A 23550-nucleotide genomic window follows, 5' to 3' on the forward strand; every position below is an offset into this window, starting at 1 on the left:
TTATTTAAGCTAATATATTCATTTTTGTAAACTTTTAGAAACTCGAGAACTAAATTTTAATTATGGAAACCTTATGATATTTCGGACTTTTGAAAAAAAAATCAATAAATTGACAATTTATAACTTTCAGCAAAAAATTCAAATAACTTAACTTACAGGGTTCCGAATTTCGAATATTCGGAATTTTAATTTTTTTCCAATCTTCTAGAAGAAAATAGAACAGGAAAAACTGCACACATGACAGAGACAGAGACAGAGAGGAAAAATTTCACAAACAATGTGTCTTGTTCTTCCCCCTTCACTACCATGTTCCGCTTATTTCAGTCTGTTCCTCGCTAGTCTACAAATAGATCAGTTGTTCCTCGCCAGTATACAAAATTCAGTTTCTCAAACCCAGTTTTACGCTTACGTTCAACTTTCTCCACAATGTTCATTGCCCCCCACACCATTCTGCATCCCTTTGGCGTTAACCTGGTTGGCCAGTATCTTCGATGCCATGCCCGGTTTGGCTTCCGTGCGAGCTCCGCCGAATCAGTGAACTGGGACAAGAAGCAGGAGAGTAGCAAGAGGGGGAGAAAGAACAAAGCACCGGCTGAGACCGGATTAGAGGTTCTTTGTGACGATGGGTTCGGAAGCGTCAACGTGAAGGATTACCTGGAGGCGGTGAGAGACATGCCCAAGGACGACGGCGGGCCACCTCGGTGGTTCAGTCCCGTGGAGTGCGGCCGGCCGGTGGTTGACAACGCACCTCTGCTGCTGTTCCTGCCAGGTTGGTATCGTTGGTCCAAATCTCAAATATCAACTGTGAAAACAGCTTTGGTACTGCTTTATTAGAGAATCAAATAAATACTCAAAAGTGCACTGTTTGGTCATTTCTTCTGCTGGCAGCCTAATGATATGTTTTTCTAATTACCAGGAACAGATGGTGTTGGAATGGAGCTCATTTTGCATCACAAATCTTTGGGCATGTGGGTACTATCGTACATCAACAATGCATATTACCGTGCCTAATGAGATGTGTATTGTGGTATTCTTTGGTCCATTGGAAGATCATTGAGAAGAATGATATACTGGACAATTTATTTATTTCTTCTTTTTCATCCACAGGGTATTTGAGGTGCGCTGCTTACACATAGCAGCAAGCGATCGCACACCATTTGGAGGTACATATAGATGGGCAGTATTATTCGCATTAGCTTGGCGTTTCTATGTACTTTACAACTTTTACCTAAGTAATATAGAGAGTTTGTAAATCATAAGCAAGCATGGTTCTGTTCTGAAATCAAACATAAACAATACCTAATTCCAATTCAGATTAAACGCTACCCTATAATATATATATTTTTTAGTTGTGAGCTCTATGTATGCCGAGGATGCGACAGTTTCGATGAATTACCTGGGAATATTTTAGATAAGATAATATGTATTCGTAATTTCAAAGTTTTTTGCTTCCATATTGTAGCCCTTAAAACGCTAATGACAGGAACCACCTTTGTAAGTTCAGTGACGGCTATTTAATTAAACGCATACAGGGCTACTACAAATTGTTGAGGAACATATCAAATATGAGCATGCTTTATCACCAAATAGACCAATATTTGTGATTGGAGATTCTCTTGGCGGATGCTTGGCAATTTCAGCGGCAGCATGCAATCCCAAAATTGATTTGGTTCTCATACTAATAAATCCAGGCAAGTGAATATCTTATTTCCACTTTGATTTGAGAGGATACTTGCAATACACCTAATCTGATATTTCAGCAACATCATTTGCGAAAACTCCGGTACAAGCAATATTGCCTCTTTTGGAATCGATGCCAAGCAACCTTTCAGTTACACATTCACAACTTCTGAGATATTTGACTGGTAGATTTCTCTCAACTTTATAATTACTCTCTTTTATGTAAGTAGATTCTTAGCTATGCTATGTGCTAGACCCACATATTATATAATTTATGAAAATGAGATAAATTCAAAGGCGAGCTCTTTTTATGACAATGTTACTTTCAGTATGTGTGGTGGATTCCGTCATAATAAAGTTAGAACGTGTGTTGTAAAAAAAGGTTTGTTATGTTGAGCATTTACCTCTCATGGATGGTTCTAAAACACTGTCATGGAGGATTACTAAGTGGTCTTCTTTTAGAGTAGTGATACTGGAAAGCATCACCTAGGGTTGCCGAGTTGTTTGTGAAACGATTGTGACTTCTAGTTCATGACCAAGGAATAGTTAAAGCATGACAGATGGATTTTCCACTAGACTCATATGGAAATTGTGAATTATAAATTGTGAATTATAGTCCATCTATATGCCATTAGTGTTTCCACTATTTTGCCAGGCAAAGTCTAAGACAAATCAACGATGGATGGAAATCATTGGTGATGTGGTAAACATCATAAACATCATCTCATCAAGAACCCTTTGTAAAAATGGGTTTCTAAATATGAACTATTTGTGATACTCCATTACTGATTCCGGTTGGAAAATGCTATATTTTTTTCACGCCTATGTGTTTTCAGGAAATTATATTGGTTGGTTCATCTAAAACATTAATTTTTTTTCTACCATAGTGAGCATTCTTTGTTGCAAGGGTAATCAAATACATTAACTCAGTGCATTCCTTACAATCAGCGTAGAGTAATTAAAAAGAAAAAAATTGAATTCACATTGTGTGCACACACATAGTGTCTAATATTTTTAATTCGCAAAAAATAGTGTCTAATATTTTACAAAGACTTACTCAACATTATATGAGTCACTATAGTACCAATTGGCTGCGGTCATGTGCCATCCCGCAATGTACTTAACTCCAGGAGATGATAGAAAATGGAGCCAAGAGGCTGGAATGGCTAATCAGTTTGAATAACATTTGGCACATCGTCCCTTGGTACAGTCCGATGTGTCGTGTGGAATATTTCTTTAGTTTAATAGGCTCAATAGTTGGTTTATATATGGAAGTTCACACTTTTTGAGTAGGCTACAGTTGATATATGTGTCGGCTATCACACTTTTTGGTTAAGGTACATTTTCATTAGAATGTGAGCTCGTAATAAATATCGGCTATACAAAGACCGTCGTGCCACTATATTTCAGGTCTTCTCATGAAGTTTTTTTTCAGATGTTCATATCCTCCTAAATGTAAGAAAATATCCTTCTTGAAATAGGTGAGCCATTTAAGATGGCAATGGTGAGCTTTCAGAATGGTCATTCACTTCAGGGGGCCCTGCAAAAGTTTTCGGACAGTCTTCAATCTATGCTAAATTTAATTTCTGTAAGTTATCATCTCCTATATTTTATATCAATCTGTCGTTTTTGTGGAAATAATGGTTCAATAATTTCGACTTTAAATACTGTAAAGAATATTTTTTTATCTTTTGGAAATTTTCTTCATAAATAATAATAAAAAATTCAACACTAACCTAAACTCTGAAGTGCAACTTCATGGTTGTAATAGGTAATAAAAGATGACACAAGCTAGATTATTCCCGTTTGATTCTTTGGATTGATAAGACAGCAAAAATCAATTAGCTTTAGTTTTTACATGACGAGTGCTTGTTCTTTTCCAGGGAAGTGGAGATATCTTACGAATGGATAATGTTGTGTGGAAGCTCAGGCTTCTTATGTCTGGTGCAGCCTATGCCAACTCACGTCTTCATGCGGTACAAGCGGAAGTTCTACTTCTTGCCAGGTGCCTTTTGTTTTTATAAGAGTATCACACCCTATTGATTCCTAGTACCTGTTGAGTTGCAACATCTACAAATTGGATCTTACACTAAAGTATATTTGGATTCAGTGGCAATGAGAATCTACTGCCAGTGGGAGAAGCATACGAACTCTTTAAAACACTGAAAAATTGCAAAATTAGGCACTTTAGGAACCAAGGTCATAATCTACTCATGGTACGTAATATCATGCTTACGATATATATTTCAGTATAAATTATATGCTTTCACTTGACCATTTTATGTTAAATTCCTATTTCAAACGCCGGAAAAGTACAAGTATTACCTTTTGGACTGTCCTGTACAATGATCCTTCCATTTCCATGTCCTTACACAGGAGTATGACTTCAATTTGTTAACAGTGATAAAAGGGGTCAACTTATACCGCCGTGGCAGAAAACGGGATGTCGTGATCGATTTCCTTCCACCTACATTTAGTGAGTTCAAGAAAACATTTGACAAAGATTACAAGTAAGTACCCAGTTCCTCAAAGATCTAATCTACCATCATATGGTATTTATCGAGGGTCATTTGCTAATCAGCTGAAACTCTTGTTCAGACCATTGCATCAGTTACTGAGCACAGTCATGTTTTCTACTTTGGAGAATGGAAAAATTGTCCGTGGCCTCGCTGGTGTTCCTGACAAAGGTCCTACCTTGTTTGTGGGTTATCACCAACTTTTGGCATTGGAGAAGACTTCAATTGTTGAGGGTTTCTTAAAAGAGAAAAAAACTATTATCCGAGTATTGTCCAACCAGTTACTCTTTTCTGAACATTTTGGGACATTGCGCCAGGAATTCTCTTTGTTTGATTCATTCTCTGTACACGGTGCAGTACCGATCACTCCAACCAATATGTATAAGATGTTTGAGAGGAAAGAATTTGTTGTCCTCTATCCGGGTGGTGTTCGAGAAGCTCTACATCGAAAGGTGTGTTTAAAACTTCAAAATTCCCCACTGTGCATATCAGTTGTCTTCCGAATATACTGCTTAATATGTTAAGTGTGCAGGGTGAAGGCTACCAGTTATTTTGGCCAGAAAAACCAGAATTTGTAAGGATGGCAGCCCGGTTTGGAGTTACTATCATACCATTTGGTTGCGTCGGAGAAGATGACTTCATGGAGGTATATCATTATATGCCTTTGTACACTGAATCAACTAAAGCAAGAAGTTGTTAGTACCTTTTCTTTTCACGCTTTACTTTTTTTTTATAAGAGTGAATTCCACTTTTTACCCTGTAGTTTTGCATTTGTGACACTAATTATCCCGTGGAGTGAAAATTTGTGTAGATTACCCATTTTAAAGCTTTCTACCTTCATTCTTTTGGTTTGTGTCCATTGGGCAAGGTGTTAGGTGACGATCGGGGTCAAAAAATATCAAAACGTTAGTGATGAAGGAATCATATGGATTAAACAAGTTTGGGCATAAATCATCCATGAGGCCCTTCTATATTTACATATTTTATCACTCCACATCGACGTATCATACCTATTCTATCTAACAATAATAAGTAAAAATGATAAATTGGGTCTAAATCGTGTTTAAAGTCTCCTAAATGTGATATTTTGGTGCGGTTCTCGTCGTCCCTGGCAGTTTGGGGCTAGTACGGGACATCCACGAGAAGCGATTGCAAGGTGGGCTCAAAAAACCCATCTAGGGTTCCGTCCCCTCGCCGGCGACGCTGCTGGTTCGCTCCGCCTCCGGCGGCCTTAGGGCCTTGGAGGTGTGGCGGACCACGGCCTCTCGCCGGCGGGAGGGTTTTCGTTCTTTGTTAGGTTATTTTCAGTATCTTCTTCGGGATGGTGAGGCGGCGGCTCCATCTTGATGTCAGAATAAGGTCCTCCCCGCTCTATCCTCGCTCTGGTGGTGCGTCTAGCATCGGCAGAGGGCGCGTGGAGTCATGTGCCCGGCGGATCTCGCGGGATCCGATCGGTTTTCGTGTTCGTTGGTGTGGTTTCAGGTCAGTCTCTTCCGATCTAAAGTTATCATCTTGGGCGACGGTTGCTGGTCTGGTGCGCTGGTCCTTTGGGACCTTAGCACGACGACTTCCCATTTGTCTACTACAACAAGCTCTACTACCACTACTAGAAAAAAGGCTTTCAGTGGCGCACCACATATAGCCATCAGTGGCGCACTAGTGGTGCGCCACTGTTATCACGCCACTGCTAACACATAGTAGTGGCGCACTAGGGGTGCGCCACTACTAGGCTGGATACCGTGGCGCACTTCCTGGTGCGCCATTGACATGCCCTCCCGGTGCGCCACTACTACTCCAAAGTGGTGCGCCCACTGTTGGTCGAGGCGGTGCGCCACCACCGTGTAGAAGAGGTGCGCCACTTGCTACCGTCTTGCGTGCGCCACTGGTCCAGCTAGTAGGTGCGCCACTGCTGCGTGAGTACGTGCGCCACTGCCCTCTCCAGGACGTGCGCCACTGCTACTTATCCTGGTGCGCCACTGCTAGTCTCGGAGAGGATCACACGGCAGTGCGCCACTGGATCCAGAGCAGTGCGCCACTGCTACTTAGTGGTAGTGCGCCACAGAAGGTCCACTAGTGCGCCACTGCTAAGATTTCGAATTTTTTTTTTGTATCTTGGCAGGTATTTATACAGGTTGTATATGACAGTACAATAGCACAATACAGGATATATAACAGCATATAAACAACAGCACAGCTTATAACAACAGCACAGCTTATCCATACATAGTTCTTCACATTAGCCCCACATGATTCACAAGCATTCACATTAGAGGTTACAATGCAAGTTACGGTGTTACAAGTCACAAATGAGCTAGTAGTGGCACAAAGGTCGATCATCTAAACTAGCATCACATAGAAGAGAGCTAGAGTCACTACTAGCACCGTCCCGATGAAAGTGGTCTTCATCCGGTTCCTCCTCCGCTCCGTCCTCTCTCCCGCCAGATAGCGTGCGTATCTGTCTTCGGCCTCCGCTCTAGTGGTGTACCCTTTGTAGCTGTTACCGCTAAAACGGTGAACCTGTCTCCGACACTCCTCCCGGTCGTTGTAGACTCCGGGAACCTTGCCCTTGTACACGACATACCACGTCATATCTGCGTACATATGCACAAGCCAAAGAAACATTAGTGCACGCTCATAGATGTTTGCAACGAATAAGAGCAAACTCAAAAACGATCCAAGTAGTATGAACTAAAAGGCATGCCTCATACATTGTTGGTCGGAACAAATATTAACATTTAGGGACGGAGTAAGTGAAACCAAGTAGGATGCACAAGAGATTGATACTTGTGTCATCGCACCAGGTTCACTTACCCCTCCCCCAAGTGTATAGGTGACCAACATTCTAATCATCGGCATTTTGAGATACCAAAGCAAATGGAAGAATGACAAGGGCCTCATACTTTGTCGGTCGAAACAAATATGAACATCCCGGGATGGCGTTAGTGAGGCCAGGTAGGATGCACAAGAGATTGATATTTGTGCCATCACACCAGGCTCACTAGCGACACCCCGGAGTGTACAGATTGACCGAACATTCTAATCATCGGCACTAAAATGGAAGAAAGAGCCAAGTGGTATCAACTAAATAGCATATGCCTCATACATTGTTGGTCGGAACAAATATTAACATTCCGAGAAGGGGTAAGTGAAACCAAGTAGGATGCACAAGAGATTGATACTTGTGTCATCGCACCAGGTTCACTTGCCCCTTCCCAGAGAGTTGACCAACCATTATAATCATCGGCCAATGCAATTAAGAAGTACCAATTCAAATAAGAGACAAGTAGCTAGTATGAACTAAATGGAATGCCTCATATTTTGCTGGTCGGAACAAATATTAACATTCCGCGATGGCGTAAGTGAGGCCAGGTAGGATGCACAAGAGATTGATATTTGTGCCATCACACCAGGCTCACTTACGTCACCACGGAGTGTACAGTTGACCGAACATTCTAATCATCGGCATTCTGAAAAACCAAAGCAAATGGAATGACGAGGGCCTCATACATTATTGGTCAACACAAATACTATGGTCAGAAACCATAGTTGCAGTATACACCGCAGTATACTTTGCAGAAGGGCCCCCTTTCCCCGGCCGCCGTTCCTTGAACGGGTCCTTAACGACACAACAACGCTGATCTGCCTCTCCGGCGCAGAACCACGGCAGACCCAGCCGCGTCCCTTCTGGCCGCGTCTCCTGCGCTCTTCTGCATTGCCGGACCACGATTGGACTCACCGGGGGAATAATGATAATCGCCATCAACACTATCGCCAGACTCCACAGGAGCATAGCAGTTTGCAGCAGATGCCACTTTTATTCCCTTGCCGTGCAGTGAACGAGTCTTTGATGCAAAGACCGTGCCGGCCTGCCCAGAGGCCGGCACGGTCTTTGCATCAAGAACTCGTTCACGGGACGGCGAGAGAAGAAAAGCGGCATCTGCTGCAAAGTACTCTACACCTGTGGACTCTGACGATAGTGGTGATGGCGATTATCAGTATGTCCCCGTGAGTCCAATCGTGGTCCGGCCATGGAGAAAAGCGCAGAGCCCATTAGACACGGCCACAAGGGAGACGGCTGGACTGGCGTGGTTCTGCGCCGAAGAGACATGTCGGCGTTGTTGTCTCGTCAAGGACTCATTCAACGAACGGCGGCCGGGGAAAGGGGGGCCCGTCTACAAAGTATATTGCGGCGTATAGGTGACCAAACATTCTAATCATCGGCCAATGGTGCGAAAGCAAATGGAAGAATGACAAGGGCCTCATACTTTGTCGGTCGAAACAAATATGAACATCCCGGGATGGCGTTAGCGAGGCCAGGTAGGATGCACAAGAGATTGATATTTGTGCCATCACACCAGGCTCACTAGCGACACCCCGGAGTGTACAAGTGACCAACCATTCTAATCATCGGCCAATGCAATTAAGAAGTGCCAACTCAAATAAGAAGATAAGTAGCTAGTATGAACTAAATGGAATGCCTCATACTTTGTCGGTCAAAATATTAACATTTAGGGATGGCGTTAGCGAGGCCGGAGTAGGATGCACAAGACATGGATATTTGTGCCATCACACCAGAGCTCGCTCACGCCATCCCCAAGTGTACGGATGACCAACCATTCTAATCATCGGCATATGCAAACAAAATTAACGACCAAATCAAGTGTGGAAAACGACGAGCCATATATATAAGTTCACAAACATAGCCGAACTAGTAATTAATAGCAAGTAAAGTGTGCTTGGATAAAGTTTATTACAACACATGCAATCACGTCTTTAGTTCACACAACTACATAACTAGGCTCGCACATCAAGACTTTCCACTCGGAGCGTGGATAAAACCGCCGCCTTTCTTCAAGCACATCCATGAGCGGTAGTCGTCACCCTGCATTTGGAGCATCGTGTCTATGTCACCGTTTGACGGCTGATGGCCGGCGTAGAACTCCCCGCGCTTCTAACGACATCTTGATGGATGATTTCACAAAACTCTACTTGGATGCGGAAGAAGTCTTGCTTGATGCCGTCGTCGGGGACCCGCGCCAATTTGTTGGCCCGGTCTCCGAGATGCTCGGAGTAGCGTAAGCTGCTGCTCGGTCCCGTATGTACTTATCCATGTGATAGAGGGCGTAGTAGGCATCCTTGTTACTAGAAGGCGGCTTCTTGACGCAGGGAAACTTTGTTTGGTGCTTGAACACATGCTTCCCGTACCTAATATTTGGCCTCTGCATGTTGCCTTTCGCTTTGACGTAGCCATTGAGAGCATCATCAAGTACGGCCTTGACATTCGTGTAGTCCGTGGTTGACTTACCGTCCGCATCGAGGTATGTGGCCACGGAATGTTTCGGGGTTATGGAGATGAGTGTGCAGGTTTTGTCTCTGCGTAGAAGACATAATGTTTAAGAACATGACGATTGAAATCTAAATAAATCACGAGTTAAGACCGGTACGGTGAGGGGGTGACTTACTCGGGAAATACGAGCGGGAGGATGTTACACTTCTTCCGGTGCGCTAGAAAGAAGTCTTTGAGGTATCCACTCGCGATCGCCCGGTCTCCGGCGGTGGCCAAGTGGACGGCACGCATGTAGAAGGGGTCGGCTATCGCGATGTCCGGGATGTTGTGTCTAATGATCCGCATCGCCTTGCTGAGCGAGTATAGGCGAATGAAGGTGTAGTGCGGCGGATAAGCTGTTCAGCATGGCGAAGATGTCATCATACCGCAGGAAGATCTTCTCCGCGAAGCCACTATCGACAAAGCCATGGCCCGAGGGCACCTTGGCAATATACACCGGGTATCCATGATCTCTCTCCCTGATACGCCGCTCCTCCATAAACTGAATACCGTCAACCGGAGATCGCATAGGACCGGGTGCAGCATCGTACAATCTTTTAATTAGCATCCGCTCACCCGACACATGCACCCTCGCCTCGATATTCTTGGGCACTCGGTGGCCCGTCCCGAGCACGGATAGGTGCCGGCCGGTCGGCGTGACTTGTCTTCCTTCTTCTTTCTTTTCCGTCCCTTCGGCTTCGTATTCATCGGGACCGCATTCTCCTCTGCGCAAGCCTTCTTCGGTGTGTTAGGACCGATAACACTTCTCACCTCGGCTATCGGCTGAGTCTCGGTGAAGTCGGCAGTCGGAGGCGTCTCCTGAGAACTGAATAGACGCCGCTTGTTGCAATAGGTTTTCCCCTCGGCGGCAGCTTGAGAGGGTTGGCTACTGAGATCGTAGTCCACCCCAAAATCGAAGTTGCAGTCAAGGTTGGCAAACGTACTGTCCTCGTACGGACCATCGTTCGGATCCTGTGCCATCTGCATGTCCTCATCATGTGCCACCTGCATGTCCTCATCAGCTGATGGCGGCACCGTTGGGGTGGTCTTGCCATGGCTTGGCGCCGGCAGGGCTGGGGGTGTTGTCTGTGGGGTGGTGCCCCTCGCCCCCAAACGAATCTGGCTCTTTGGCCAAACCATGGACCAATTGAAGCAATGCTCGGAGGGTAAGGACCTCATCTTCGTCGGCACCATGGGGTTGAAAGGGAGGTACCACGTCGTCGTAGCCGCTAAGCACCCGAACCGGTTGAATCCTATACACGTCGGGTTGCATGGGTCTACCGTGGAACTGGCGGTTGCTCGGTTGAACGATGGTGGCCTTGGCAACATCGATCAACTCGCCGTTCACAAAGTGCAGGAGAGTGCATGGGACGTCGACGGCGGAGCTCTGCGGAAAACATGTTGGCGTTAGGGATGGCTAGCTAGTCAAAGGCAAGGATATGGAAGTCATTGGCCGAGGGTTGGTTACCGTGATGGCGTCCAGCTCGGCTAAGGTCGAGGCACCGCCGGCGGCGGGCGTGCAACTGATGGAGTGGCCGCTTGTTGGCGCGGTGCCGGGCGGCGTATTATCCGCAGCGACGGGTGCATTGAGCTGAAGTAATGGCGCCGCGGGAGACACCAACGTTGGCGCCGCGGGAGACACCAAGGTTGGCGCCGCCGGAGCCACCAAGGTTGGCGCCGCCGGAGCCACCAATGTTGGCGCCGCCGGGAGACACCATTGTTGCCGCCCGCGGACTCACCGATGGCTCCACGCTGTGGGAGTTGCTGCCCGTGAAACCGGGAACCGGGGAGGCCCCTTTTTCCTCCCCTATACCACCGGTCAAGACCGGCAACCAAGGTAGGGATGATGGAGCTAAGCGTCGTGCCCACTTGGTCCTCCACTTCGTTGTCGTTGCGTCCTCCGTTGGGTCTCCACGATTTGTTGCACTTGTTGCCGCACTTGCTCCTCGACCAATGTCGGGATCTGCGCAACTTGTGCCTTGAGATGTGCGACCTCCTTCTCATCGATGGTGGCCTTTTTCTCCTTTTTCCCCGACTTATAGTATTCGACCATTTCATAGAGCATCCTTCGCCGACCACACGACCGGCCGACGTCGGCTTACTCAATGGATCCCTCTTCTTGTGGGCATTCAACGCCCTATTTAAAGGGTTATCCCAAGGGGCACACTCGCGAGGAGCTCGTGGACCCCGCGCCGCTACTAGCTTCCTTTTCACTTTCCGCAGCGATCTCCTTAGCCTACGGGAGGAACATGCATGAACCATTTAGAAATTTGGATTCATCAATAAGAATGCAACCATAATGGAGCTAATTAAGCGGGTGCATTCCTTACCAGAAGAGCCTCAAACTCCTTCACCTCCGGAGTGGTGGTGAGCTCCTTTGTTTTCGGGTCAATACGGTACCGGGCCAGGAGAAAGTTCCTGGTTTGCTTGTTTTTGTATTGCGAGAAGAGGGGCTCGAGGCCGTTCTTCACACGCTCCTCATCCGCGGCGTCCCATTTCGGTTGCGCCACCCTAAAACCGCCAGGACCTAGTTTGTGGGTGCCTAAGTTCAGTTTTCGCATGTCCTTCCCCCACTGACTAGAATCCGACGTTGACTCGCTCTCGCACTTGATCTTGAAATCAGCGTAGTCTTGCTCGGTGATCGAGGGATTTGACTCCTTGATCTTGTCGTAACTCGCACCACTATTAATCATTTTCTTCACTCGGTTCCTCCAACTAGCGAGGGCGGTGCTCATCTTCGTGAGGGCGGCATTGTGCACTTTGTTCCGCATGAGACGCTTTTCCGAGCAGTCCACCGGGAACTCGTATCGTTCGTGCAGCTTCGGAAGAGGAGGGTGCGCAAATTCGCTCGGTCAGGATGCCCGAGGTTCTCGGTGTTGATCGAGACCGTGCTCCGGAGGATGCACCCGAGTTGGGCGAGTACCCTTTGACTAAATTAGGGGGCGCCGTTGGATGCCCACTATCGTTCACTTCGGTGAATGCCTGCTTCACGGTGCTGAGCACATTCGGGCGACGCTCCCTCCGTAGCTTCTTCGGTGCGCCGGTGTCATCCTCGGCGGCACCATCCGTGGTGTCATCCTCGGCGGCACCATCAGTGGTGTCATCCTCGGCGGCATCATCCGCTCGGTACTCCGGATCGGTGCCATCATCCTCGCCGTCGTCGCGGCGAGGTTGTGACTCCATCACCTCCATTTCATCGGTTAGCATCCAGAATGGCTTGCTACCGCTGCCGCCGGCCTCTTCGTTGTTGGCCATGTTCGAACTAAGTAGGAAAAAATGCATAAAATTAGCGCAAGATTTCACGGAAAAATTGGGCATGACCTATGCTAATTTATGGACATATGAGTGCCCCATTTTCGCCGAAACGGAAATGAATCAACATTTCGGCGATAATGGGCAACTCTGTCGATCCCTGCACAAGAAAATGACACAAAAATACACCATAGGTGCACGACAGGGGAATCACATCACAGCAGCAGCTAGCAGCACCAGCAACAGCTAGCAGCAACACCAGCCAGCAGCAGCAACATCAACCAGCAGCACCAGCCAGCCAGCAGCACACCAGCCAACAGCACCAGCCTGCCAGCAGCACACCAGCACTTACCAGCCATCAAGCAAGCACCAGCAAGCACCAGCAGCAAGCACCAACAACACTAGCAGATAGCACCAGCAAGCAGGAGAGATGTGAGGTGTTGCTCACCGTGAGTCGCGGGGAGTCGCCGAGAGGTGAGGTGTTGCTCCGGGTCGAGAGGTGAGGTCTTCTGCGCGGCGTGCTTCTCCTGCTCCTGCTCCAAGTCTCAGCCTTGCAAATGTTCAAAATAAAAAAAGTCAGTAAGCTTTGAACTCTAAAAATAAAGAGCTACCTAGCACATGCACCTAGCAGCACCTCACCTCTAAAAATAAAAGAGCTACCTAGCAGCAGCCTCGGTAGCACCAGCAAGCAACATCACTAGAGGAGGAGGAGGGGCATCGGGGGCTACCCGTCCGCAAGTGCGGCGGCGGTCCTCCGTGGCAGCGTCGGCGGTCGAGGGCGGCACGGCGTGCTTCTCCACTGCTGCTCCAAGGTGTGCTCGGCGGTCGGTGTCGCTTGAACTAGTGTCAGTAAACATCAAAATGAACACCGTGAGCATCAACAGTTAGAACTAAATTAGTGTGTATGAACTAAACCGGAGAATGAACCAAGTATACTCGCTAATTAGTGTGTGTGAGGCATTGGTTGCATGGTAAAGTCACACAGTATGGACAGTTGGAACAAAAACAGCTTTTCCATGATATTTTCCATGATTTTTCCCCCTTCCTTTCTTGCTACACTACCAAGAGTCCAAGATCAATGGAAATGCTGCTGCCTTTATGATATGCATATAACCAGAGACATAGCGTAGACAATTTTTTTTGTAAAACTGAACTACAAAGAACTAGCTGCATTCCTATGAACTCCAACACATACAGTACAAGACACTTGTATGCTTTCGAGCCATATGATATATGGAACTATAAATACAAGAAACAGCAATGCAAGTAGCATATGTGGGGAAAACCATAGACTTCCCAAAATAACATAATATACATGTAAACATCAAAATAAAGGATGGGCTCAATGAACTAAATGATACACATATGCAGCAAGAATATCAAGCTTTCATCCAGTAAGCTAAAAAACTAACTGCTTTAAATTGTAAGCACATAGCAGACAGCGACAAGCAAGCTATAAGCTACCGCCACCTAAACCTAAATTTCCTAAACCTACCAGCAAGCAACAATCAACCTAGCAACTAACAACCTAGCAGCAGCAGCCATCAACCTAAATTTCCTAAACCTAGCAATCAACCTAGCAACTAACACTTTGCACACCTACCTGGAAATTTTACATAGGAAAATGACACTACAGACTATGGCCAGAATCATATAGCATCAAGCAATGTTCAGTATGCCAATTTCCCCTTTTCTGTATGTCGACTAATAAATATGGAAACTGTTTCTTCTTTTCTTTGATTGTTACAGAGTTGCAATTCATGAGCCATGGAGCAGCAGACTATATCTATTGCCAAAGCTGGCATTACAACAGTACTCAATTATTTTATTGATCTGGATAATTATTTAATAAATGGTTGTTTTCTGTCCATCAGACTGCACAAGATAACATTGATCTGCAGACAACTATCCTTTCTCGATTTGATCTTATCTTTATTGTTAAAGATGTCAGAATGTATGAGCAAGATAAGGTATGAAACAATTGGCTTTTTTCACATTGCATATGTACTTTTAACTTGCAAGGCTAAACGAACTTCTAAAAAATGCAGCGAATAGCAAACCACATCATTAAGGTGCATGCCAGTGGTGCTCAAACTACTTCCAACAAGCAATGTTTTAGAGTCAAACCAGTTAAGTATGTTCATGTTTATCAAAACATTATGTCCAAGTTCATCAACTCACACCAGTTAAGTAAAGAGAGAGGGGGAGGGGATTGCCTCACCTTGTCGGCCGGAGGAGGTTGGTGCAGCAGGGCGACGGAGGTGGTCGACGGTGAAGAGCAGCTGGAGCAGCACGTCGCCGGATCGGCAGAGAAGCTCACCGGGACGGCGGCAGACGAGAAACGGTGAGGCGCCGGCGGCTCGAGATCCAGTCACTGGCGGCCGACGTAGACAAGATCGACCCGCGGACACCCGGCTGAATCGGTGACGGAGAGAGTTGTAGGAGGCAGGGAACAGCGCGGACGATTCGGGGACGATGGGAGTTGAACCAGGCCGGGAAAGGGGCAGGGGAGGGGAGCTCGCACTGCGGCGGCGGCGGCGGCGGCGGCGGGGAACCCTAGCTCTGTCACGGCACCAACGCGATAGAAGGGGAATCGAGGGGGAGTGGCGGTCGCCGGCGGGGAATCGAGGGGTGGGGAATGGAGAGGGGAATCAAGATCTCGTCACAGTGATGAATCGAACGGGATGGATTTGGCTAAGTCCCCGACTCCCCTTAGCAATGGCGCACCTCTAGGGGTGCGCCACTATGTGGCTTAGCAATAGCGCACCTCTAGGGGTGCGCCACTACCACTTTATGTATAGGTCAAAAAACAGACGCGTGGGGATATGTCAAATCCCGAAACGTACCGCACCGGCTCGTCCCCTGGTTGGTTTGTGCCAAACCCCTGCCGGCCAGGTTCGAACCCTGGCGGCCCCATTTTTTTCCTTTTCTTTTTAAATTGATTTAACACTATAATAAACATCCAAAATAGCATAATACACCAAAATAAAAGGCATAAATAATTATAATTATGTAGAATATTTAAAATACTATAGAATCTAGAAAATATCCAAAAATATAAATTATATGTCTATTTTGATCGGTACAATGTGTAGATCAACAATATGACATCCATTATTCATACAAGAAAATGATACATAATTATCTTTTCACAATCTTCTTGCCCTTCTTTCTCGCGGTTGAATAATTTAGCCCCGGAACTCCTAGACTTCTTCTCTTGAATGGACGGCCTTTAGGTAGGGTGGTCCCGCTTCTTCTTGTTGTGTATGGTTCTTCATCATCGTCGTCGTCATCTTCCATCTTCGGATCGCCGTACCTGGTCAAAGTCTAGCTCGTTGGCTGCTCCATCCATTCCGATGATGCTCCTTTTGCCTCTCCTCACGACAACACGGCTGGGCTTCGCGGGTCGGTAATGAAGAAGCATTGGTCCACTTGGGAAGCTAGTACCCATGGCTCATATTTCGCGGTGACCTTTGCGCCCGCCGTCTTGGATTTGGCTTCGGGTATAACCATGGTGGTGAAATGCCGGTCTTCTTTTATGACGTTCTTGGCCCACCCGACACGGAACATTGGCACATTCTCTCCGGCGTAGCTCAGCTCCCGCATCTCCTCGATCTTTCCGTAGTATCTCTCGCTTGACGTCACCGGTGTAGGACTCCATCGTTACCCCGGAGTTCCGATAATCGCTCTTCATGTCCTTTTCCTCGGTGTAGAATGTGTAGCCGTTGATATCGTACGCCTGAAATGTCATCAAGTTGTGTTCGGCGCCCTGTGACAAGGCGAATATGAGTTTTTCTTCCGCAGAAGAATCCTCGTCTATAGGGTACGTCAGCATCTTGTCCTTGAACCACCGCGTGAAGGTTGAGTTGTGCTCTTTGATTATATCTCCGTCCGTCCTCTCGTTGGCCCCGATCACCGTACGTCTTTGCGATGAAGGTTTTGTGCTCTACCACCCAAGGATCGACCACGTCTATGTGTTGTAGCGCGACTAGGTTTGCTCTTTCAAAGTCGGCGATTCGACCCTTGAAGTCGACATGCATTTCGCGGCTACCGTCGCGGTGACCCCATCCGAGCGAGCTTCCCGAGATGCCTGTTTACGGGCAGGCCAACGGGGTTCTCGATTTCTAGATAACTCGTGCGTAAGGAGATGCACTCTTCGGTCGAAAGCCATTGGCTATGCTTCCGTCCGGACGTGCCCTGTTGCGAACGTACCCTTTGATGACACCATTCATCCTTTCGAACGGCATCATGCTGTGCAGGAACGTCGGCCCCGCTTGGATGATATCCTCCACGATATGTACCAGCAGATGCACCATAACGTCGAAGAAAGCGGGCGGGAAGTACATCTCAAGCTCGCACGAGTATCACCACGATCTCTTCCCGTAGCCTTCTAAGTTGCCTCACGCCAACAGACTTCCGAGAGATGACGTCGAAAAAGTTGCATAGGCCAAAAAGCGTTTCACGGACGTGCGCGTCCATGATCCCACGGATTGCAACCGGAAGTATTTGCGTCATCAGCACGTGACGGTCGTGAGACTTCATCCCGCTCGAACCTCTCGCTTCGCTTTGTCTAGGTACCTGCTTATCTTCCCCGCGTACCCGTAGGGAAGTTTTACTCCTAGGAGACAGTCGAAAAACTCGCTCGATCTCCTTCTGACTTAGAGTGAAGCACGCGGGGGGCAGTAATATTCGATCTTCTTGGCCTTTTTGCCCTTGCGACGACTTTGCGTGTCCTCCGCCTCATCATCGTCATTATCATCATCATCATCATCATCATTAGGGCGTCCCGCGTGAAGCTCCTCCCTGATCCCAATTGATAGCAAGTCGTACCTTGCTTTCGGCCCATCTTTGGTCCTCTCCGGCATGTTGAGGAGGGTACCAAGCGGACTCTCGCACACGTTCTTCGTGATGTGCATGACATCAAGGCTGTGAGGCACACGTAAGATCTTCCAAGTACGGCAAGTCCCGAAAACAGACCTCGTCTTCCATACCTTGAGCAGCGGCTCCGGCGCCTTTCGCTTCTTCCCGGCGGTGGGCACTCTTTCCAATTTTTCAATAGTTCGTCTATTTGCTCGCCGCTTCTCGTACGTGGCCGTCTTCGGGGTTCGTCTTGACCATCGAACAGATCCTTGCGTTTCCTCCATGGGTCTTCGTCGCGAAGCCACCTTCGATGTCCCATGAACACCGTTTTCGAGGACCCCGGATCTCTATCTAGCTGGCGGTACGTTGTGTCATCCATGCACCCGACGCATGCATTGAATCCGTGGACCACCCGCCCCGCGACATATCCGTAACCGAGAAAGTCGTGCACCGTCGTGAGCAGCGCGGCTCTCATAGGGAAATATTCTTCCGCGGCGGCGTCCCACGTATTGGCGAGGCGCGTCCCATAGCGTGGCTAGCTCCTCTTTCGAAGCCCCATATACGGATTGATGTCGTTTCATGGTTGTTTCGGCCCTTGAATTAGCATGCTCATTTTTATGTGCTTTCTCTTCGTGCACAACCAGGGGGAGGTTGCAATTACACACAAACACGGGCCATGTGCTATGCGTGCTGCTCTGGCTGCCAAACGGATTGACTCCATCGGTGCTCGCGCCCAGCCTTATGTTCCTAGGATCGTCCCCAAATTCTGGGTACTCAAGGTTCAACGCATTCCACTGGCTAGCATCCGAAGGGTGTCTCAACATCCTGTCCTTTTTCTTTTTCTTCGGATCATCAACGTCATCTTCTCCCTTCCTCATCTCCGCGTGCCAGCGCATTAGCTTTGCTTGCTTAGGATCCGCGAAATACCGCTGCAGACGAGGAGTGATCGGAAAGTACCACACCACCTTCCGAGGAGCTTTCTTCCCCTTCTTGTACCGACTGACGCCGCACTCCGGACATATGGTACACTCCGCGTGCTCGTTCCGATAAATGATGCAATCGTTCAAGCACACATGATATTTCACATGCGGTAAATCCGGAGGACACACGATTTTCTTGGCCTCCTCGATACTAGTCGGACACGTGTTACCTTTGGGAAGACGTTCGTGCCGAATGACATGTTGTCGTTGAAGGATGTGTCGGTCATTTTGTGCTTTACCTTCATCCGCGAGCCATGAGCGTTACTTTCGGGCGGGTATCCTCCGGCCTGCATCCTTCATACAATGGAGTAACCGCGTCTACCTCCAGCTTGATCCATCTTGGCTTTCTCTCGGGCGGCATCCCTTGCGTTACTCGTCCGCTTGAGAAGCGGCTCTTGAAGATAAGGGTCCCGCACCCAGTCCATCGACGATGGTCCATCGTCTTCATCTTCATGATCTTCATCATCGGGTCCTCCATCTTGATCTTCCATATCATCGGGTCCATGATCTCCTACATTGTGATCATGATCATGGCCGGGATCTTCTACATCCCGATCATGTCCGGGAACTTCTACATGGTGCTCACCACCTTCCTTATTTCTTGTTGAAATCCCATGGACAAATTCATAATCATCTTCGTCGCCTTCCCACCGATAGCCATCCATGAAACCACGCACGAGAAGGTGGTCCCGTACCATATCGGCTTTAGGGTCCATAAGGCTCGTCGGCTTGCATCTTCGACACGGACATCTTATCTCCTTTTGGTTATTTCTAATCATCTCGGCCGTCGCAGCCTTTCAAAAACCTAGCCACAACGCCTTCGCTCATCATGCGGACCATGGTCGCTCGCGGGTATAGAGAAAATGGATATCTTAGCATACCAAAAGAAAATTTTGGCATGACCTTCCCTAAAAATAGGACATATGTATATGCGTAGTATGCCCACTATTCGCCGAAACGGAAATAAATCAACATTTCGGCAAAATATTGGCAACTCCATCGCATTTCAAATCCCTGCAAACAAAAACATGCATGCAACACATGTGTGGAGGCTTTGCATATACAACACATGTGTAGAGGCTTCGCATACAACACACATGCACGTGAGACGCTTTTCGCGCATGCGCACAACACATGAGCTTCACATAACATATGTGCACACACACGTGTGTGTGCAAGACGATCGGAACCGGTCACACACAAAGCATAAAACCAACAAAGTTACCGATACGGCGAGACCTAGAGTGTTGGATGAGGTAAAAAGTTGAGATTGAGTAGGGTATTGAGCTAAGAGAGCTTCACCATTACTTACCTATGAAGAAAATTAAGTTTACCAACTTAATTTTGGTGAATGAAGAGGTAAAAATGAGGTGGGAAGGAGGGGCAACACGACCAGATCCAGATTTGGTGGGAGGTGGTGGTGGAAGAGTGTTTGGGGAAAGTGGGTGGCACATGTGAGTGGTGGGTGAAAAGCAGGAAATGGTCCCAGGTTAGCAGTGGCGCACCACCTAGCCGTGCGCCACTGCTAGGGTGACATAGCAATGGCGCACTTCTGACAGGTGCGCCACTACTAAGCCTCTTATCACTAAAGGGGTCCTGGCCACCTCCTAGCTGTGGCGCACCTCATGCCATGCGCCATAGGTAAGCTATGTAGCAGTGGCGCACCAACGCAATGCGCCACTGCTAAGCCTCTCATCTCTAAAGGGGCTCTCTGGCCACCTCCTAGCAGTGGCGCACCACCAAACCATGCGCCATAGGTAAGCTATTTAGCAGTGGCGCACCACTGCAGTGCGCCATTGCTAAACCTATCACCTCTAAAGGGGCTCTGGACACCTCCTAGCAGTGGCGCACCACGACAACGTGCGCCATAGGTAAGAAACTAAGCAGTGGCGCACCACGAAGACGTGCGCCACTACTAGGTTGGGGGAGGAGCTGGCCTCCTGTCAGCACTTAGTTATGGCGCACCTTGATCAGGGTGCGCCACTACTACTTTTGTAACAGTGGCCCACCGTTTCGTGGTGCGCCACTGCTAAGTAGTAGTGGCGCACGGCAGCCGTGGTGCGCCACTGCTGGCAGTCTTACGGCTAGGCCTTTTCCTAGTAGTGTACGACAAGCTTTGCCCCGATCCGGTGATGGAGGAGCGAGGACATCGGCGCGCCTTCGGCTCGCGTCAGTGTTTGTAGTCGTCGCTAGGTGGTCGAAAGATCTTCTTGTAATTTTTATTACTTTTGGGTCAGTTTGTACTGCTATTGATGATTATTAATAGATCGGTGGAATTTTCGCAAAAAAAATGTGATATTTTGGTAAAAGTTTCACTAAATGGGGTAATATGTGTCACAAATGCACAACTACAGGGTAAAAAGTGGAATTTACTCTTTTGATAAAGATTCATCTTCATATTGTAGTTAGAGCAATATTCCATGTTTTGATGATCACTAGCGTTTTGATTTTTATTAGGAAAAGTACACATTGCATGTATGCATCCTTCTTTAAGAGAGAACATTTTTTTTATTATTCTTTGTTCCTTCTGCAGCTAGTTTTAGATTACAATGATCAAAAGAACATCCCCTATCTTAGAGACGGGATAAAATCATTCAATGAAGATCTTCCAAATGTAAGGTGAGATTTCTGTTATCCCGGCTGATTTGCAACGGAAGGAAACAATGAAGTATGTCTGTCACTATATTACCTTCTCAACATAACCTATGCTCAGCTACAGTTATGGACAACTTCATTTCAGGGCCACTGTCACCGGAGAGGATGGAAATCAGGCCTTGCATGTGCCTGGCTTCCTCCCTAAATTACCAGGTCGGTTGTACTTCCTCTTCGGCAAGCCAATCGAGACAAGAGGAATGGACAACCTCGTGAGGGACAACAAGCAAGCGAATGATCTGTATTTGCACACGAAATCGGAAGTGGAGAACTTAATCTCCTATCTCAAGAGGAAGAGAGAAGAAGATCCCTACCGGAGCATAGTATCGCGCACGTTGTACCAGGCAACTTGGGGTGCTTCTGCTCAAGTGCCTACTTTCGAACCGTGAAAACTTGATGTGGATGTACTCTTCTGGTAGGGTGGTTCCCTCTGTTTTGGAAACGTAGAAGTACTCCCCTCTCCCTCTCAATACTTGTCAGAGGTTTAATGAATCTAGGCATGTTTTAGCCTATATTTTGCTTAACTCCGCGACAAGTATTTAGTGACTAAGGGAGTATTTTATTTCCGAATTTGGATGTATCTAAACACTTTCTAAGACACGGAGGGAGTATGAGACAAATGTCAGGGAACAACAATGAAAAATGGAAGTGCAAGACTTGCCTGTAAGGCCGTCTTTCTTCATCTTGCAGAAACCACGCGTGTGTAGTTCTTCAGAGCAATTCAACTGCAAGGAGTGATCCTAAAACTGAAATCGGACAACCATCGCACATCAATAATGGAAGAGTGGATTAAGACAGCATGGCCTTGGTGAGTGGTCACGTAGACAGGGATAACCTCGTGGTACTGACCCGTCGAATGTCGTGCCATAGTGGTGTTGACTGGGTTCACGACGTGGGAGCGGACCCTCGCCGCCTTCTTTTGCAGCGGGCGCTCGCAAACCTGCTGACGCCGCCGACACCGACCACGGCAGTAGCCACTGTGAGAAGCACCTACCGCCGGTCCGCCGCTGCCCCAAACAACGCCGCCACCTTCCTATCCGTGCCTGGGCTATATGCCATGGTCGATTGGAACCCGGAGCGACGCCGTAGCTCCTCCACTCGCTCCCGAATTGCAGGACGAGATCGAGATATGGCGGCAATCAGCGCGGATTTGGTCGAATAATCCATCGAACCAATTTGTTTTTGTTTTAATAATGGCCAAGAATTTGGTTACCAGTTGGAATATCGCGGTTACCGTCCGGTAACCGGAATTCTCGGCCCCTCCGGTAAATGAATTTATCGGCCAAAAAATCTCGGTCTATTCAAATTTAGATTAAATTTAAGCTGATTGGTTAGCCAACCTAAATCGTACGTGTTTCCTCTTCACTATAACCCCATGCCCCAACTCATTGTCCGAATCTTTCACTTTCTTCTCCTCAAAACCTTATTTTCAAAAATATTTAGACATTTTTCAGTTTGAAATTCAAATTTTATTTGAGAATTTCATCCGGTATTTGACCGGTTATCCCTGGTAACCGTGGTTACCGGAATCTCAGCCTCCTCTGAGATTTTTTTCAAACCGGTACCCAAAACCTTGATAATGGCTAATGGGCTCTCAATATGGGCTTTCCCCTTAATTAATTGCCATTCTTTTTCCCCTAAAAATACTTAAATGCCATTCTTTCGAGAGAATAGGAAAGCGTCGACGGACAATCCGTGGTGAACTGGAGGAAGCGTCGACGGCGGCTAGGTGCGTCGCTGCCCAGTGGTGGAGGCGAACATGCCTCGGAGGAAGCGGCGTGCTCAGGCTGTGGCGGCGTAGTAGCACTACAGTCCCTTTTGCGGGGAAGGACGAGCCGGCTGTTCAGCTCGTGCTCTACGTCGACCAATCCACTGAGGCGTTGAATCCATGTTAATCGAGGCGATTTGACACTACAGGGTCTTCATAGTCCCGACTCGAGCAAGGGTACTAGCACTACCCCGCGTCACTCCAGCACGGGGCGATACGGGGAAACCCTAGCCGCCGCCGGCAGGCTCCCCTTTCCGGCCACATCCCGCCACCGCTCCAGCCCCTCCCTCTCCTTACGTTATGGTGGCGGCGGCGCCCTTGCCATCGAAGGCTGTGGGGGCGAGCTGCCGTGGATGCATGGATGCGTGGTGGAGGTTTTCGTGTCGGGCTCGTCGGAGGCGCTGGTCGCCAGCGCGGCGTTGGGGCGAGCTGGGTGCCGGGGCGGCGGTCCCGGGATCTCGCGGTGGAGGAGGCGGCCATTCTGGCTACCCGGGCAGCACGATGGTCGGATCTTGG

General features: G+C 47.8%; 1 protein-coding gene across 1 annotated transcript; it reads left to right on the forward strand.

Moving 5' to 3' along the window:
• Positions 1-426: 426 nt before the first annotated feature.
• LOC124670862 (phytyl ester synthase 1, chloroplastic-like) lies at positions 427-21655 on the forward strand. The gene is made up of 12 exons (XM_047207331.1): positions 427-769; positions 917-968; positions 1108-1163; positions 1533-1691; positions 3162-3268; positions 3564-3685; positions 3791-3896; positions 4057-4190; positions 4279-4648; positions 4729-4842; positions 21148-21233; positions 21355-21655. The coding sequence occupies exons 1-12, from the start codon at positions 427-429 to the stop codon at positions 21653-21655; spliced, it is 1950 nt and encodes a 649-aa protein (XP_047063287.1).
• The last annotated feature ends 1895 nt before the right edge of the window (positions 21656-23550 follow it).

The sequence above is a fragment of the Lolium rigidum genome, chromosome 7 (genome assembly GCF_022539505.1).
Source record: "Lolium rigidum isolate FL_2022 chromosome 7, APGP_CSIRO_Lrig_0.1, whole genome shotgun sequence".
Taxonomy (NCBI): domain Eukaryota; kingdom Viridiplantae; phylum Streptophyta; class Magnoliopsida; order Poales; family Poaceae; genus Lolium; species Lolium rigidum.

Excerpts from the sequence above, each read along its gene's own strand:
- LOC124670862 (XM_047207331.1), top strand. The coding sequence starts at position 427 with ATGTTCATTGCCCCCCACACCATTCTGCATCCCTTTGGCGTTAACCTG. Across the intron at positions 1,164-1,532 it reads CGATCGCACACCATTTGGAG|GGCTACTACAAATTGTTGAG; the intron begins GTACATATAGAT and ends AAACGCATACAG. Across the intron at positions 21,234-21,354 it reads GAAGATCTTCCAAATGTAAG|GGCCACTGTCACCGGAGAGG; the intron begins GTGAGATTTCTG and ends ACTTCATTTCAG.